The sequence below is a fragment of the Prenolepis imparis genome, unplaced genomic scaffold, assembly GCF_030444845.1.
Source record: "Prenolepis imparis isolate NDT839.2.m4 unplaced genomic scaffold, iyPreImpa1.0 SCAF_4, whole genome shotgun sequence".
Taxonomy (NCBI): Eukaryota; Metazoa; Arthropoda; class Insecta; order Hymenoptera; family Formicidae; genus Prenolepis; species Prenolepis imparis.
Window position 1 is genome coordinate 15726656 of NW_028141162.1, and position 20435 is coordinate 15747090.

Consider the following 20435-nt stretch of genomic DNA (forward strand, 5'->3'; position numbering starts at 1 on the left):
ATCAGTCGAATGTTGCACCAAGATCTTTAATCAAACGCAGCTGAGACGCTGCTGTGTTGCTTTTCGCTTTTCCTGTTGCTTTTGCATTCGCGCTCGTGATTTTCAATGACTCCACGGCGAGGCAGGTCGTAAATAAACTCGCCAGATTTCACTTTATATACGTTATGTGCTCATTAGAAGCTTCACGTCGCGATGCTCTTCGTGAAAGCATTAAGACGTTAACTATCTCGCCAAGAGCTTTGCGAAAAGCTTTTACTTCAAAAGAATACTTTATATGCTGTGTTGCCTGTATATTCGCGCAAACTGCAAGTTTGCATGTCTATTTTAATGTCTTTTATACTGTGCCATTTTTCAACAAAATTTAAAAAATTGGATAAAAAACATATTTTCATGTGTATCTTTCTGTTACACTTTATTTTACATCTTTATTCTTATTTAGCATAAAATAATGTATCTGGAATACTGAGGATCTTTTACTCTTGCATATCTAAAAGCAATTAGGAGAGAGCCGGTGTTTCATTAATTTCCATAAAAAGATTTCAAAGGGGTTTTAATTTCGCGTTTTCAAGAAATTTTTGCGCAGCGCTGATTTCTTTCACGTTTTTGCGTTCATTACTCGTATATATTTAACATTTTATTTATCTTCACATCCAACCAAGAACTTACACATATTGAAGGATTTTATTGTAAAAGAAAAACGTTCATCAAAGAATTCAATGGAATAATTGGTTCCGTTCTTGTGTTTTATGATACTTATTAAGTTTTAATGAGACTACTTTAATGGCTTACGCCAGCTGCAATGCATAGATAGCAGTTGCGAGAATCTTTGGATAAATGTGCGCAACATGTGTTCAAATATCCGGAATTAAAGGGCAGAAGGATTATACAAGCTTTGTTAAAAGGTCACGCGGAAATTATTGCGGTCAAACATTGTGCTGCAAATCACATTAATGCGAACACACGGGGTCTGCATCTCTGGAAAGATCCACAGACTGGAAATGGAATGATTTTAGACGCGAGATATTCTGTATCATATGTGCAACTGTTCTGTCTCTCTCTCTCTCTCTCTCTCTCTCTTTCTTTCTTTATGTGACATTTTAAATTAAATTAAAATTAAATAATCCCCCTATATTTCCGTTTTGAAAAATTGTGGTTTAAGCTTAATTGATTGATGCGCGACGATCGGATCATAAATCTCTTTCCGAGATATTCTATAGGATCCCCCGGCAGGAAGAAATGGCGCCATCCTATGGCCACTCTCTGTATAGGACTCTAAAACCGGTGATACATACGCAAGTGGTGACGCTTTTGTTGAACTTCGAATGACCGCGCTCGTTTCATTCAAACCGCATTGGAGACATCTCAAGCTTATACTTTTTCACGAGGATGGCGATCTTGACAATAACGTCTCTCAGTGTGAAAAGATTTTCTTTAGATATTAAAATAAAGTGTGATAATATTACGATAAATTAATTTGTTTTATCATAATATTAAATTGACGTTAGAGAGAAATCATCTGTCAAAATTTTAGAATATTAAATTATTCAATTCTTTGTTTCATTAATTTTATTAGTCTAATCTTAGTAAAAACACAATCATAAAACTTGCAATTGCTTTAAAAATCATTAGAGAAAATGGGAATGAAAAAATTTCGTATAAAGTCACCGAAAACTCGCTGACATCTATCATATTTTATAATTGAAAAATTATTGCATTCTCTCAATTATATCTCTTTCGCAATTTCACGATATATATCGATATATCGAAAATATTTTGTCTAAAAAAACTTCGAATGACCGCGCTCGTTTCATTCAAACCGTATTGGAGACATCTCAAGCTTATACTTTTTCACGAGGATGGCGATCTTGACAATAACGTCTCTCAGTGTGAAAAGATTTTCTTTAGATATTAAAATAAAGTGTGATAATATTACGATAAATTAATTTGTTTTATCATAATATTAAATTGACGTTAGAGAGAAATCATCTGTCAAAATTTTAGAATATTAAATTATTCAATTCTTTGTTTCATTAATTTTATTAGTCTAATCTTAGTAAAAACACAATCATAAAACTTGCAATTGCTTTAAAAATCATTAGAGAAAATGGGAATGAAAATATTTCATATAAAAGTCACCGAAAAATCGCTGACATCTATCATATTTTATAATTAAAAAATTATTGCATTCTCTCAATTACATCTCTTTCGCGATTTCATGATATATGTATATCGATATATCGAAAATCTTTTGTCTAAAAAAATGCCTATATACGCAAATATAAACGTTAATCTTCTAAGGAATATTTATAAAGTTTGTTACATAGTTTTCTCTCTTCGAGCTAATTAATATAGCGAGAAGTACGAATAATTTCAATGCAGCTCGGACATTTAAATGAGAGCTGCTTCGCTTGCAGAGGAACGAAAAGCGAGTAACTGAAAATTTTCTTGCTCCACTTGCTGTCCCACATAAACGAGTTTAACCATCTCGCCCGAATGCGGATACGCTGCGGGCGAGTTTTGCAAGTCCCTAAGAACTTGCGTTTATTTCCTGCTTCGGTATACATCGGGTACATCAGCCATTCTCACGCCGAGCACCTCGTTTGTCTGATTACTTCGTCGAACTGCAATTCTTATTCAACTTGGACAGTGTTTACCGAACAGTTATATTCCGTAAAATCAAGGTAACGATGCGCTCTGCGCGCGAGAAAAATAATTATTTTAAAATATTTTTAAAATTATTATTCAAATTATTTTTTTAATTTAATTTTAAAAATTATATACATCGAAAATATATACGATGTTATTGTATTCGCAAATATATAAAAGATTAGATGTAAAAGTACGTCATAAAATACGACGCGATATTTGTTTTAGAATCCCATATAGGAAATGGCCAGAGGATAACGCATTTTTCCCATCTGACGGATTCTATAAAAATATATGAGAAAAAAATGTATAACCGTTGCATCGATCAATTAAGCTTAGACCACAACTTTCTAAAATAAAAAAAACGAGTAGAGATTATTTAATATAAATTTTAGTTTGAACATATGCAAAAAAAAGAAAGCCAAAGAGAGAGAACAATTGCAAAAAGTACAGAATATCTCATATCTAAAGCCATTTCTCTTTCAAAGTCTACAAACTTTTTCAGAACCGATGTACTCGCATTTTTATTCTTTATGTGAGAATCGATCACGCTCTATATTAATTGCCCAATTAAAATTTCTAAAAAATTTTGCAACTCAGCTTATTTGATTGTTAACACAATTACTGATTTTGGATCTAATTTTGCGACTTTATGCAGAACTGCGGGATTAAATCTTGCACAACTTTTTCGCGGATTCCAAGAAGGTTTTGCAAGTAAATTAAATTAAGAGACACTGAAAGAGATCTCCCTTCCTTCCCCTGGTCGCACTCCATTTCATTATATCTCGAATCCTGTACTGATGCGCGAGTTGGATAAATCAATGGAAATCAAGCCGCTTGGCGGCAATGTAATCATGAATTCGATTAGTATCGGATAATTACGCGCGCGAGCTTGTATTTTATCACAGACAATAATAAATTTGAATTTATTTAAAGCCTTGTTTAATAGAGAAAAAATTAAAGATTTAAATTAAACTAACTAATCAAATATATTCTTTTTTGTGCGACTAATCGGATATATATAATACATATATGAATTCCCCAATAGATTTAATTTTGATTAAATAAATCGTCAATATATGTCTTTAAATTCATCAAAAAAATATTACATATATATTTTATATATATTTTATTGTCCATAAATCATAATATAATTTATGAAAATGTTATATTTAAAGATGTTATTAGATATTATTGGAGATGATAAATTAATAATAGTAAATATATCAATTTATATATAAAATTATTTGAATAATAATACTTTGTTTATTTTGCACAAATCCAGGAAAGGAAAAATTAAAAATTATATATAGATATTATTTAAAAATTTGCGATTCAGTTATCTAAATAAAGAGTGCCTGTCACCGCGCGATATTTCTAAATATTGCATACGGGATGAAAAAGTTTGAATGTTATTTTTCCCAAGCTTATCAATTTTTAACTGAATTTGATCCTTACTCAAAAATATACAATAATGATTTTTGTATCCAAACATATTTCCTTCACTGTGTGTCGGTGGCAAAATTGTCGAATTTATAAAAAGAACGAGCACGTTCGCCGATTCCAATGACAGGAGTGACGCATTTCAATTATTCGACAAAATTGTTGATATTGTAGATTGGAATGTCGCGATTGACTGCGTGCAGAGAAAATTGGCCCGTTAAAAGTATCAGCCGTTATGCGATTTTGTTCTGCCGGTCTCGTCGAAAAATACCGAACTCGAATCGCGCGACGAATCTCTTTACGGTCACAAGTCGCAATTGTAAAAAGCGGTTTTATTCTAGCAGTTATGCGCACATACACATACGCGCTGATGTGTATAATATACTCTCGCGTTGCGTTGCACTCGATAATAGTCTTGCATAATTTTGCGGAAACGCTTCGTTTTTATAGCAGCGGAAACCATTATCCACGGATGGATGACACGCGATTCGAAACCCGTCCATTTCGGTCGAGCTCGCCCGGGATATTTGCAATTGCGATATGCCAGGAACATATATACTCGTATGTATACGCGCGACTGGAATTTCCAATGAAGATGTAAAAAACAGTTCCATCTTCCGTCTACCGACAAATATTGTGTGTATAAAAAAATCCAAGTGAGAAGATTTCTTTCTCTTTTTTTTTACGACCGATCGTTTCTTCGCCATCTCACGAAGCACTTAAAAAAAAGAAAAAGAAGAAAACGGTTCTCCAGACGTCTTCTCCGGAAACATATCGCTTTTCGTAAGTAAAATATGATTTTTAATGGAGAGAGACGGAGAGTGACTTGAATTTTCCGACACGCAGCTCTATTTTTACGACTGCTGTATAATATAAAAACTTTTCCGCGCGTCTTTATATACGAGATAAAGGCGCGAATAATTCAATTTTCGCCTGCGCGTTTTATCAATTACGAGTATGGCTCCAAAGAGAAAACATACCGAAGGGAAATGCCTGAAGAGCACGAGATATCCCTTGCTTTATTGACGATCGCGATTATGGCCCCGCCGGAGAACATGGAAGAAATTACTTTGCATATGCTACTACTAGGCAAAACACCTAGGCGCTATACTAGCCTCCTCCCGATCATCGCACGTGAAAGGGCGAACGAGATAAAATCTCTAAACGTTTCTGTGAGGTGAAACTCCTCGAAACTCTCCCGAGTAAAAAAGCGAAACTGGGCGTTGCATCTAAAAGGTGTCCTTAAAAGCGCCGTTATAATATTACAGATTTTCGCTTCGAATACTCGCGCGATTCCGGACAAAAGCGAAACCTCCGATACGATTTTTTTATCCAATTAAGCGTGAAATTGAAATGTACGTTTGCAATCAAGTGTGTGTCTTTCGATCGTGTGCTAATTCGAAGTTAAATTTAAAAAAAAGGAAAATTTTTTTAACGCGCCACACACGTGAAAATAATTTTGTTTCAGTAACAATTTATTTAATCGACATATGCGACATATATTACGATATTTTAGTTTAAATCGCTTTATTGACAAATTAAAATCCTCTGTCTATATTGAATAAATTCGCGAATACAAAAAGTTAAAATTACAAATTGTAAATTTTTTTGACAATCAAATCTGTCTTATCGAAAAAAATTTGACGATGATAGTATATATACATATAAATGCGAAATACGCGAAAGTCATTGAGATTTTTTTTCAAGAGGGTTTCTCGCTCTCTTCAGTTCATTCGCAGAATAATTAACCCGAGAGTTCTTATCGCTTTACATAGACTCGCAAGTACCAATAGTCGAACCGAAAAAGTTGGCAAGTACCTGGCTCAATAACCTCTCTCCAAAACCTCTCCCGACAATGTAAAGAAACGAATTAACTACTTGGAGAGTTCTCTAGATTATTCCGACATAGTGACCCGTATCGGGCAAATAATTAGGCCGACAAAGAATGCGATTTAATTGTTCGTAAAAACTTGATTTCGTCACTAACAGCGTGTAATTCCTTAAGTTTCCGTCAAAGTGTTTATAATCTCCTCAATCTTAACTTTCATAACTAATCCTATTTATTCTAAACCTGTATATTACTAAAGCAAATAGGTTTACGTAAATGTAGTTTCAACAAGAAATAAGCAAGTCTCTTGAAAATAATTAGCGTCTCCGTATCATAATATTCTAGATATTTTAGAGAATTTTCATGAAAAGTATAATAAATTTTCTCGTTAACGAAAAGATTATTTCTTTCAAAGAAAGAGAGATAGTCATCCTCCCTGTTTCTTGAGCAAGCTTCGATTAACCGATCGACATCTGACAGTTTAATATCGAAAGAGACAGTTCCTGGGGAACGAGTCTGTTATTTTATCAACAAAGAGCTGCTAGTTCCAAGTCTGTTTTGTTACACGAAGCTACAACGTACACACACACACACGTACGATCTCGTACTTTATACAAGACTAACGTAAATAATTTTCCATCTGAGCGGCACTTAATCCCGTAGAGCGCGACGGATCGCGAGTTAAGGACTCTCTAAAAGCAGTTCGCATCGATATCGGCCAGTCAACGTGGCGTAAATGCAATTAAATTCTTAATGGGCGCCAAGGTGGCCTCTCGGAGCGCGTAACTCTACGTAACTCGCCGCGGCAAATAAATTATATCTCCAACTGGCGCGTGCTTTAATTGCTTCATCCAATACTCGCGTGAGCAAAGTAACCCGACTTAATGAACGCCGAGGAATATAAAAGCCGTTCGGAACGCTACGTCGCGTGAATCGCTCGCGCATTTTTCTCATTTCTTTTAACTTTTTCTTTTTCCCTGTGTCTTTTCGTCTTCGTTTCGAACGTAGTCACACAGTTTTTCTATAATCTCGAGATTTTTTCTGTTAGGATAAATGGTGCGATAAGCGAATAAAAACGTAGTATATGTTAAATTTCAGTCTGAATCTACCAGTTCCTTCCAAAGAGAAGATAATAAATAACAAATTTTGTACGCAAAAAGAGAATTAATTTCGTACGCGATCAGTGAAACATAACAGTTTTAATGCGGTATGTGAAGGCTACAGTGCGGAAAAGTTACACGGGAAATTTGCAGTGCATTAACGTATATTGAAAAAAAATACGATGAGAAAATAACTTTTTTTTGGATGATACATATTATACGCCGCTCCTTTTCATACGAAACTATGAAAACGGTTTCACAATTTTAAATGAACCGCTGTGTGTATAAATGCTCGCGAAATATATTCGTTATTCCAAATATTTAAGTGCATACACATTAAATGTTCTTTTGTACATATATATATTACTTAAAGCGAGACACGAATTATAATAAAACACTGCAATCAATTTTAAGTAGACCTCCAATTTATACATATTTACATGTACTATTTTATTTCCTAATATTTTCCATTTTATCTCTCCGGGTATTTTTTTATTTATTTAAACTATTTACTTTTATTTTAGAATATATTTGGAATATATTTTGCAGATCGAGATTTTGTAGATTTCTAGCTCTATTTTATTTTATTTTTTCAAATATTCTTTCAAAGTCTGTATTTCTTTTATTAAACATCCCCGGAAGTATGTGTATATATAACACGGTCTTACTAAAATGTATGGATCTTCGAAAAAAAAATGAAAAACACGAAATATAGCGTAATGTTATATAGATACACTGATATCGCGCTTTTCGGTCAAACGCGTCATTCAACTATCGCATCGGTTTAATTGATTTTTTTTTATATCTCAAACACTCACATACAAACAAAATTATCGCTGCAGGCATTGAGCATGTTTGTGAAGCACGATTTTGATAAGCTTTATCCAAAATATGTTCTGATTATTGCCGTACGGTAAAATGTCTGAACAATCATGTTTGCAGATCCGACCAGCGGCATAACTAGGTTGCAGGCGAGATTGGGATTGGATTACTACACACACGATACGCGATAATTAATCGAATGTGACAATGTGCATTTATTGATTTACATTTACATAATTATTTTGATTATTATTCTTTACAGGCTAATGTGTACGCGTCAAAATGGGGGAAATCGGAGAGCAAGGAAGATAATAGTGCATTATACTTATACGCTGCGTATATTAATGTCCGGTTACTATAAAATCTAAATTACTAATTTGTCCAGTTAATGAGTTTACCTACAATATTCTATAAGCATTATGTAAATATTCGATCAATTTCAATTTTATGTAGCGTTTACGATGCAATTTATTTCGCGAAAATTCAACTAAAAGCACTTTCAATTATTCATAATCCGAAAATCAAATCGGTATCTCTAGAAGTTTCTTGTGCCTTCGATTTATTAAAAGAAAAGTCCATCTTCGACTGTTATAAAGATAGTTATTTACGTTAGTCTCGGTAAAGATAGAACGCTTCGTTCAACAAAGAAACAGAGTTTCACATCTCCCTGCATGACATTTCTGTGTTAACAACTTAAATTTATCAAATAGATATGCGCGCCGTGTAAATGCATCGTTTTCGGGTCACCTGGTCTTTTCGGCGAAAAGGAGAGAATATCACACTTCATACACATTAATATCCGCGCAATCTCGTTCGTAGTTCGCGGACGACGTCGGCAAAATCTGACTAAGTCTGAAATAGCGGTCGTCCATCTAGTTATTCCGGTTGTAAATCTTCCCCGAGTCTCTTACCTGAAGAATATTCGTTTTCGCTCTGCGATTATAATCGTGCAAATACACAGGAGGAAAACGACTGCATATTCATTTCGGTTCACCCGCGATTCGCGATTCAAACCGTGAAACCTTGCAATACGAAAACGCGATATCCCTTCCTTCACCCCTAAACCGTATTTCACGCGAACAACGTCAACCCCGCGTGATTTAACGCCGCACTGCTTACGTCCATTACTTTTATTATGCGCGAGACTTCTTGCGCGACCTCGTTTCGGAATTTTGATGCGACAAACAACGCGTTTCGCCGAAGCGAATCAAGTGTCGTGACTGTTGCGTACCTTGTATAGATCCCGCAAAAACGAGGGAAGGAGGTAGGGTTAAATTACGACGAGAGTTAAGGCCTTTCAACGCCGATCCTTTACTCAGATCGGTCGACATAAATTTGAATTTTTCGCTACGCCGTGAATTTTCTCACGTAACGAACACGAAACCCTCTGATTGTTCTATTTGATTCGCGAATACGAAATTACCAGCGGTTTCCAATCTAAAAGTGGCGCGATGTCGAATCTAATTCGAACCAAGTGTCAGCACGTCCAGAATTGGGTGACATCGATACGTCAGTTATCTCCTCTTCCTACACACAATTTTTTATTCTTTTTTTTTCAATTACAAATGCAAACGAAATTTGACGGAGCAAAAATTAAAAGCGTCCGATACACGCGTTTTTCAGCGCAGCGAAGTCGATTGCGCGATTCGCCGGCTCGACAACCGCTATTTATTGATGGCAATCGACACATGAATAGGAGAAAAGCCGGGAAAAAACGGATGCATGCAAATCTTTCCGCTAGAGATCTATCGCCTATCTATTATATATACGGAGGAAAAAAAATACTCCCCGAATAAAGTGGATCGATACTATCTCGATTAGCCGAGCGTACGATTTTCTTTGTGATAAAAATAAATTATTAAACGCTGTTTACATATACACATGCTCGCGTGCCGTCTTTCTTATACGTACACGAAGGATATATTCGAGTTTCATGCTACATTATAATAAAGATAAAAACGTAAAAAGTTTATTATACATATATAAGAGCATTCTAAGCTAAATGTTTTTGACAAATATTTTAGAAGGCTAACTTTTTCCAATTTACAAACAGAATTTAATCAATTAACTAATCATATAACTTATCAGTTATGTGTATTATTAATTTTAGATATATGTATATGATACGCGTCGAGCGCTAGGAGACTTTCCGGGTCTCCCCGGAAGTCATATTAACGCATTTTCCGGGAAACCCCCGTAAAAGCGCTAGAATAGAAGACTATCGTGAGGTTTTGGTCGTTAATTAGGCCGAGTCTCACATAACTCCAAACCTCCCCCGAGAGAAGGAGTACCCATAAAGGGTTTCCTCACGCAAAAAAAAGTATATGTATATGATAAAGTAAAACAAGATACAAAATATCCTTGGTCCAAAATGACTTTTCAGCTAGTTTTCATTCTATTCTAATCGATTATAAAATAGCTTCGTCAAGTCGGAGCTTCGATTCGCGTTTAATTAACAAAAGCTATCTCGCTTGAATTATATCCACTATCAAGCGTATAGATATAAATTTCTACTAAATCATGCGGAATGTTATTAAATATAATCATAATGAGGGATTGCATTACTGGATATCTTCCGCTCGAGTAATTCGAGTAAATTTATCGGGGACCTATTGGGTAAATTTACGCAAGCTTGCAGTGTCAATGAAACTGACTTAAAAATTATAGAATTATTACTTTCATTGCATAAACAAATATTTCTCCCTACGTCTGAAAATTATTTACTGCAAAAAGCAATTTGCATCGTAAGCTATGCATTTTTCAAGTCGCTTCATATTTATGTTTAAGATGATTGTGAATGAGAATGATTAAAAATGAATGTGATTAAGAATAAATCTAGTTTCATTATTAATCATGTTTTTAAAAAGTCAATAAAGTGAAAATAATCGAAACACAAAAATGGAGTTAATGGAGATTTTTAAAAAATTAGATATATTCTTACTTCTATTTTTAAAAACAGCGAAATTCTATTTAAATTCTTCTATAAATGCATGGATGAATAAAAAAGGAATTGAAATATTAATTTTAATTCTCTCAAAAGCCATGTTGCTGGATTTCGTCAGTTTCTGTCTGAAATAAAGCAACGTGTTTTCTTTCACTTAAAAAAAGAAAACAGAAAAGCGGCAAACAGAGGCAAACCAAAATATATCAAATTTCAAACACGCGTTGAGTATAACAATAAAATTTTGTGCTTTAAAACTTACAATTCGCAAACTCGTAAACTCACCGTCGACCGACGTGAACGGATTAATTTCTCAATGGAGGGACAAGATGATCCAACAATTCCGCGAAAACGAGGTACAAAACGAGCGATAAAATTCAAGATCATCGAATTCGGAAAATCGAGCCAGCCAAAACTTTCAGCAGCATCTCCCTCCCCCTCTTTCCCTCAATGTTCGCCTCCGTTTCGGGTTATTTTTTTCGATCGACTGCTATCGGACAAACGAAACGAGCCGGCTTTTTGCGACTGCACGTATGGCCGAAAAGCCATCCTTTACGTTTCCCGACGATTCAATTTAACCGCGACCGGGCGAACAGTCGACCGGGCGCTCACGAAGTTGTCCAAGTAGATTGGATCTTATTGAATCCAGAACTGTCCTGCCGGAAGAGAGGAGAGAGACCCCGGTCCCTTCTCCCTCGCTTGATGGAGAAGACGACTTCGCGTCCCCATATAAAACAACGCGTCACCGAGTATTGGATCGTAGACGCCAGTTGCGAATCTCGAGTCAACATCTGCACCTTCGGTGGAGACGAGAGAGAGAGACAACACGTTAAACTTTTACCTAGCGAAAAAGTTGGACGCGCGATCCGGCAGAGAGAGTCCACTTTTGATTGCCGACAATTGGACGGTCGTCGCGGATCAGTGGACCGCTCTCGGCTTCTCTTCACGGATAAACGAGTCGGGAAAAGCGGCGTAAACGAGAGATCGAAAAAGAGAGGGAGGGAACGAGTTCTTCTCCCCGGAGACGCGGGAATATCTCTATAAAGCGCGGTTTATATACACACGACGTCCTCGTTTGCCCGGCAAATGGCAAGTTTGTCGAAAAATATGTCACGAGTGTAATACAAATATTGCATTAGAGCGAAAATATTGTCCGGGTACAAAGTACTCGCGTGTTTTTACAAAATATTTGCCTCCATGTCCGCGGGGAGCATTTTACCAAAAATCGATTGCAGCCGATAAGTACAGTATGATCTCTCGAAACGCAAGTCTCGATAAACCGTCCGGTAGTTGTTAAAACTAGATAGATGCACGAGCTATCCGTCGTTTTTTTTATGTCAAAATTTGTAACATATATACCATATGGTACGACAGTATCCTGCCAGGTGAAAATGACAAATGACCTATCAGCGGAAATTTAAAATGCTTCTTCAATAGTTTCCGAACTCCAAAAAATTGTTCAATTTTTTGTTTAATTTAAGACAGCGAAGAAGGGAGCAAAGAAACATTTTTCGCATCAAAAAATCTAAATTATAGCACGCTAATTTTCAAATGTCAAAAATTTCATTCAAATAAATTGCACCGCTAATATATTATGACCTAATTTGTATTTGTTTCCGGTTTATTTCTGACCTATTTTCTCGATTCCGCCGAGAAGAGCGCAATTTTTTTAATCAAATTGTCAGAGATTTGGCGAACGCGAATCTGATTGGGAAGCACCGTGGCTTTAGCTTAAGCTCGCTATTCGCTAATGAAAAAAAGGGAAAGTCGTATTAAACTATTCCGCGCATAAAGCAGCGAATATATATATATACTAGCAACTCATTCGGTTAATTTGAGCGTGTGATCGAATAATATTTTTCTGCGAAGACTGCTTTTCGGGGCGCAGAAGTCGGTTGTCGACGCATCCTTTCCGGATATTGAAAGGCCAGGAACCGTGCAACAATGAAAAGGATGCTTTTTTTCCCCGACGGCCAAGAGAATTACGGCAGTTACAATCGATCGTCGAGACGGAGTTTATTAACACACGCACACACAAATACATGCACACACTCACATACATATTATATTCACGCCGACGTGTGCATGATTAAAATTCCAAACGGGGGAAACAGATGTCGAGATGAGCGAAGTTATGAAAAGTCGAGATATTTTAATCTCCAAGAAAAAAGTGCAACGAGCTCGTACTCTAACATATACCCATTTCTATTTATTGAATCAATAACTGTATATAATGCAGTTTAATTATAAAATGAAATAGAATGGATATATCAATGTAACAATGAATTATTATATATATAATAATTAATTATCTATCAATGAGAATATAATTACTGAATTTGAAATAGTATTGATTTGTAATTGTGACATAAAACTATTAATTAAAGTAATTATTCAATTAAAAAATCATTATTTCGTCCCCGTCTCCTAATTTCAAGTAGTACATTTTTATATTAACTCGAGCTTGAAAATTTAAATACCTAAAGCAACGAATATAATGCTTTCATTTAAACGAAAAGAAATTAAATTGTCTAATCATTTGGGTTTATTAGCATATTACGGTACATCTACCCCAGGAATCGGAAATGTTGCATTTATTTCCGGCCGGATATAACATACTAAAGACAGAAATATATAGAAATATATATCCATTATCTATCAATGAGAATATAATTACTGAATTTGAAATAATATTGATTTGTAATTGTCATAAAGCTATAAATTAAAATAATTATTCAATCATTATTTCGTCCCCGTCTCCTAATTTTAAGTAGTATTTATTATTTTTATATTAACTCGAGTCGCATCGTCCGAAAATTTAAATATCCAAAGTTTAAACGAAAAGGAGTTTTATTGTCCAATCATTTGTTTTTATTAGCATATTACGGTACATCTACCCCAAGAATCGAAAATGTCCCATTTATTTCCGGCCGGATATAACGTACTAAAGACAGAAATATATAGGTTGGCTCACCGAATATGGGATTCCCGCGATGTGTCGCCAGTCCACCGAGGGTTAATACGTGTGAGTGATCCGCCGTTACCACGAGAAGCGTTTCCGTGAGATCGACCTCCTTCATAACCGCCTGGACAGCTTCCTCCAACGCCAGAGTCTCATCCAGGGCGCGATAAGCGTTGTTGTAATGGTGAGCGTGGTCGATTCTTCCACCTGAAACAGATCCCGCTCGGTGAGAGGCGCTCATGAGATGCCGTCATTTATTAAAGTTATCTTCGACTACTTCATAACGCAACGTCGCAGCTCGGATCCACTTTAAGACCTTCACATTTTCTTCAAGTATTGCTACTCTTGGACCAAGTCTCTCTGCTAACCCATATCGTGTCAAAAAAAATTACATCCGCAGCCTTTATATCACAAAAGTGAAAAATAATATTTAAGTAAATTAGTTAATAAATATTTTTCAGCCACGTGTTCTATAAAATTTCTTTTGTCAAGTTTTTTAATTCACACAGCATCGTTGAAAATTAAATTTAAATTTCACGAGTCTCGTGTTTATACAATATATTACAGCAATAGAATTAATTTTTGTTAAATTGATTCTTTTATTTCAGTGTCCGCAATATTCTGCCTGCAAGAAGCGTATTGTATTCCAGTTTCCGCTTTGTCTACCTTTGTGTTCACATCCGCGCTTGTGCAATGTTTGTCACTTCGGGGCTTCATTAATAGTTCTCAATTGGATTTTAATCAGCGGTGTCAATCATGGGCGAGATATTGCTCGTTGCCCACATAGTTACGGTCGGCAACAGCGGTGAGAGAGCAGCGGTTCTCGTTCTCTCGAATTAACAAAGTTACACGAATGAATTTAACTCGATCATCTAGATAACTCTATCACGACAAAATTGTGGCGTATCGCACACGCGAGCGTAATGGTGATGATTATTTGATAAAACCAAACAATCGAAAAATTTTTGGAGAGTGTTTCAATACGTTTCAATTACAGATATAACACAACTTTTTTTTACTCTTTTATAATTCATTAAAATCATATATTTGAAATCGACCATTAAACAATTGGCTATTTGTTAAACTTTGTAGAAGAATTAAGAATTAATTTTATTTAGATTACCAATTAATTATATTAAATATATTATTTATTGTATTAAAAAAAATTCGTATGATTAATGAAACTACGAAGGTAATATAATATAAAGAAATAGAAAAACCGATTTTTTTTCAACGAAAATATAGGCGAGATAATGAAATTGTATCGCGCAATAATCGCTCTTTGCAGTTATTAATAATCCGAGTTATCAACATAGTTACGCACATAGATTTAGCTAATCATGTTTCAATTCACATAAACAGGTCAATGTATCGAGTGCATTGCTTGATGTTTTGTCAACCATTATACGGAACACAATTTCTCTAGCTATGTAACATCACTGATATATGAATTAGAAACTTTATCACTTTAAAAATGTTATAACACGTATATAATTAGTCCATGAGATGCAATTTTATTTCGGCAATTATATTTGTAAATAGTGTAATGATAATAATAAAAGTTTACGTATGGATATCTTTGTAAATAGTGTAATGATAATAATAAAAGTTTACGTATGAATATCTTCCCACGACAGAAAAAACAACTGTTGCTCCCAAATTCATCAAGAGATTTAGTTAATTTAAAATCTCAATTTTTATTGATTGCATTTTCGCGTTATTTAGAAATAACATTATTTCTTTAAGTCGAATCGACATTTGAAAACGTTTTTTAATTACATTATCGTGTAAGGAAAATTTATCTCCAATAAATAAAGAGTTGAACTAAACTTTCTTCGCGCGGATATATTTCGTATCCTTGCTTATATCATACATGATCGCGAGATGCAGCCGAGGAGCAAGACTGCCAGCAAATAGATAAAGATCATCGGTTCTACAATCTTTGCGTATCGTGCAATATCGATGAAAGTGGCTGTAAAGAAGCTACAAAGATAAATACCGGGGGGGATATGACGCTTACATATAAGAACTGCATCGTCTGCTCGTCGCTGCATCGATCCTCTCGTTACGCGCCGTCTCGTGCACATGCAACATAACGAACCCTCGTGTTCGACCGACTTTATGCGATTTGCTGTGCACCGCAAGAACGAGAGAGATAGAGAGAGGGAGAGAGAGCCAAGGTTTTAGGTATTATCCTATAGGGTTTAGTCGGCGCCAGACGGCGCAACGTAGATAAACGTAACTGTTGCGTTTAACCCTCCGCTGCATCCGAGTCTCGTTCAAATCTACTTGACTTGGAAGTAATACATATGAGCTCTCAGTGTGCACAGAGAGAACTCGTTTCGTGAAGCATTTAAAGTACCCCACGACAAACGCAATGCAAAAGAAATGCAAATCTGTTGCAGTACTGTCACTATGCATAAGGGGACTATTAAGAAAAAGATAGTTCCAAGACTGTTTTCTGAAGACTGATTTAAACGGAAAATTTAATTGGAAAAAATATCATACAATTGCATATAAATATATAGAATAAATTCATATGTTTTCCCTTTTTCTCTCTCTTATATAATATCTATTCGGTTCTATAGAGAAAATAATAAGAAGAATAATTAAAAAATAATTAATTTTTATTATTTTTCTTCTATAAATAGATAAAGAGTATATGAATGAAAGAGAACATATATTTTCTATAAATAATTATATGTATTTATATATAATTTTATATAAATTATAGTAGAAAAATGAGAGAATCATTTCAACATAATTCGTGATCTAATTTTTCTAATAATTTCAGTATCAATTATATAATAATTCGGTTTAAATTGATATTATATCATTTTCAGATTTTAATTATTACAGTTGTAATCTCTTTATATCGATTGCAATTGCAATCATTAAATTCGAATCTCGTTACTTTCGTCAATATTCCGCAAAATTGCATTCTACGGAACTATGCTTTGAACATACGTCATTCTCTGGTGTATGTCGCGCGTTATAAATAGTAAAGTAATCTCAGTACATACAAAGAAATCGAAAACTGTTATCGAGAGCGTCAAGCCCCCCTGGATACCCGGGTACACGTCGCAAATTCCTGCCTTCGCAGGATCGCATATTCCATGTGGCAAACAACGAAGTCGTCGTGAAATGAAAAATATCGAAATATGTCACCGGGGAAATAAAAAGTCGCCGAAAAGAGAACTTGCGATTCGCGACCTGTAAAGAAGGCTATCGATGCGGAATATAATCTTCGCTTAGCTGTTAGCGTTTCGCCGAAGCGTAATTTAACGCGCAAACAATCAACAGCGCGTTTCAACGTCGCCTAAATAAAGTAGATTCTATTCTTCATTCCGAACAGTCGCCATTAATGTGGGAAACGATAAAAGAATGGAAAATATGAATTTCGTAGACCTTGTTTGTCTCGTTATCGACGTTATGATTAATATGCTATCTTGTAAGAATGCACAGAATCAGATGTTTTGTGTCAAAATGTGACACGATATTTTTCAGGATGGATCCCTCCTTAAAAAGATTGCAAAAATTTCAACGAAAAGTTATCATTTGCTTCAATTTTCATTAAATGTTTTAATTTTAATTAATTTTCTTAATTAATTTAATTGAATCTATATTTTAGCTGCAAATAAAATTTATATTATTGCTATCACAATGATTGCGATATGAGAGAATTCTCTTATTTCATGTTAACGCCAGGATCTTGATTATTCTAGAATTCAACCTCTATTCCTGCTATTCGATACAACGCGACGCGACACTATCTTAGTGATGACAGTCGGCGAATGGTCCGACAAACAATCGCAGCACTTCAATTATTATGACAGCCAGCTCGCCTCTATCTCAGATTGTGCTGATTTCTGGTAATGGCTACTAAGATCAATAAAGACAGAATCTATAATATAAATACTAAGAACAACCCAAGACATTAACATTAAAAAACATAAATTTGTGTTTATATGCCAATAACTGATACTGCATAAAAACTAGAAAAATAAATATCAATTTATATTTTTAAAAATTTCTTTGTGTATGTGTATGTGTGCAAATTTTTTATTTGTATATCTCGTTTCTGAAAATTTACTTTTGTCTCTACTTATAAATTGCTAATTAATTAAATAAGCTATCGCATAGTTTAAAATATCAAGAATACAAATATTGTCGCATAACGTACTTTATATTTTTTAAAAATAATATACATATAAATAAGTAATTAAGAATTTTCTTTTAATTTATTTTAATACTCATTACTATTTTACTTATAGATCATACTTATATATTTTAATTATATTCGATATATTTAATTATGCATCAATACTGGAAAGCCAAATAATGTAAGTTTTTTATATGGCATAATAAGTATAAAAAAATATTCTTTTCTTTTTTTAGAAAATATACAAAGTAATTTTCTCGTCAAAGCGTGAATGATAAGATATCCTTTAATTATCTTGCATTTTTTCGACAGAATATTAATATTTGCCTTCCATAATGTAACTTCTTTATGAATTTGACGATTGGCTTATTAGACCTCGTCGATGATTGCGAGATTAACAGTGTCCCGAATATTGACTTATTTTCAGAAGCCGTTTAAGAGCCGCGGGGAATTGAAACTGTCGCGTTCAAAGATTTGCAGAAAAGTCCCATAACGAGTTTCCAGCCGGCATCTTCGGTCGCGTAAAACCCGCTTGATCGAGCTTTAGATTTTAATCCGAACGACGTCCAACAAATTACATTCGTGCCGTTAATTTCGGGAAACTATTTTATATAGGGATTATCGAATACTCGTTGCTTTAGCGACTCGTATCTGCATTTTGTCAATTTCCAAACTCAAAGTAAATATCGTGACGTTGTCTAAAACAGCTCTTACTGCTATTAAAATCAATTCTACTGTTTTCAACGGGATAAACGTATAAGAGGATTAAATCGAATGAAATCGATGAATTCGAAAGAATATAAATTTGAATTTGGAGCAATATTGTTTCCAATTATTACCGTATTACGTAATTAAATTAAAATGTTATCTATTCGTGTATGCGATAAATGGAAAATGATGAAACCGGCAAATTGTACGCGGAGCACAATATTGTATGATTTTTAGTAATTAATATTGATATGGCACGTATATACATATCAATGTGTCCAATATATGTATATATACATAAATGGGAAATAGAATAAAAACTGAAATAATTCATATCTGTATATGTAACAATACGATACATTATAACAAAATATCATTTTCTCGAAATATATATTTTTTTAATAATATTATATATTCTACATTAAACGAAGAGACGCAAAAAGAGCGTTTACGTTTAGACACAAGGCTATTCCTTATCTAATCATCATTCCGGAGTCATATCCTTCTATTTTTAATGTTATAGCGTTACATTACCGCTAAATGCGCTGCCGGAAGTGGATTCTCTCGTCGGATTAGGGACAATGTGATAGGATATTAACCACAGCACTGTATATTATCGCACTTTTTACGAGCAACTTGAGCCAACCATTAATTCGTCAAATAGATGACGATCTATTACAGTGCCATTTCTATTATTACGAAAAATCATGAAATTACATTTTGCAGCTTTCTCGTCCCAATTTAATTTCACGTAAATAGCTTTCATTATTCGCGCGCCATATATTAAGAGATCTTTTATATATAGAAGTAATATCGGAGACGAAAATTGAAATTATCCCATCTCGGGATTAAAATCTGCAATAGACAAATTGCTCTGATATAATTATAATATAAATAATATTATAATATATTATATTATAAATAAAATATAAATATATATATATATATATATATATTATATATATTATATTATAATATAAAAATATTATTAATCTTTGAAGAAAAAAATGTGTGTGTTAACACATACGTAGACATATTGTGAAACGCAAAAGTTTCCTGCTTCGCGAAATCGTACAGAGTGTCAGATGGGCCGGGTGACATTTTTGTATACCAGTAATAAATAGAATTGACATCTGGACTTGCAGTAAGTGCGCTAACCTTTTCGCGAGAAATTTACGGACGGCCCGTTTGGACCGTTTGGACCGTGAAAGTATGGTTTTAAGAGGCAATAAAGATACTTTATCGCCCAGTAATAATACATGTTCTTGCTTGTTCAATGACGCAAAGCCTTGGGGATGAAAGAGATTACGTGGTGGAATAACGCGTCGACTAAGCATCGTAAGCGGGTTTTGTTTTTCCGCGATAAATTCTATGCGAGAACACACGGGGGTATACACACATATATTGTATATCACGCAGCGCACAGAAGCGAGAAAAATATTCTGTGCGTCGCGATGCTGCATACTTTTGTGTATATATTCATAGGAGGAAGGTACAATAAGTAGATAGCATCCTATCCCAGGGATTATTCTGCTCTAATTAGAAACAGATCAAATTATTTCAGCAATATAGTAAAATTTCAATTATTTTAATTATAATTATTTTAATAATTATTAGCAAACAAATATATTCGGATGATAAATCTGTACTGTATTAATTAAAAAAAAAACTCTAATATTAAATATTAGAAAATGTTAAATAATTGATATTTATAATTATTAGTATTTTTTATAAGTAATATGTTTTAAGCGTAATATTACAATTGTTCTTTTTCTTATTAATAAATATCAACGTGGTTGTTTTGTCAGAATTTAAAATAATTT

General features: G+C 34.2%; 1 protein-coding gene across 1 annotated transcript in view; it reads right to left on the minus strand.

Moving 5' to 3' along the window:
• LOC145935545 (alkaline phosphatase) overlaps positions 1-20435 on the minus strand; it is a 182000-nt gene that overhangs the window by 19769 nt on the left and 141796 nt on the right. Inside the window, exon 7 of the mRNA XM_083037007.1 lies at positions 13755-13949. Within this exon, the coding sequence (XP_082893133.1) occupies positions 13755-13949 (195 nt within the window). The remainder of the gene's footprint in view (positions 1-13754; positions 13950-20435) is intronic.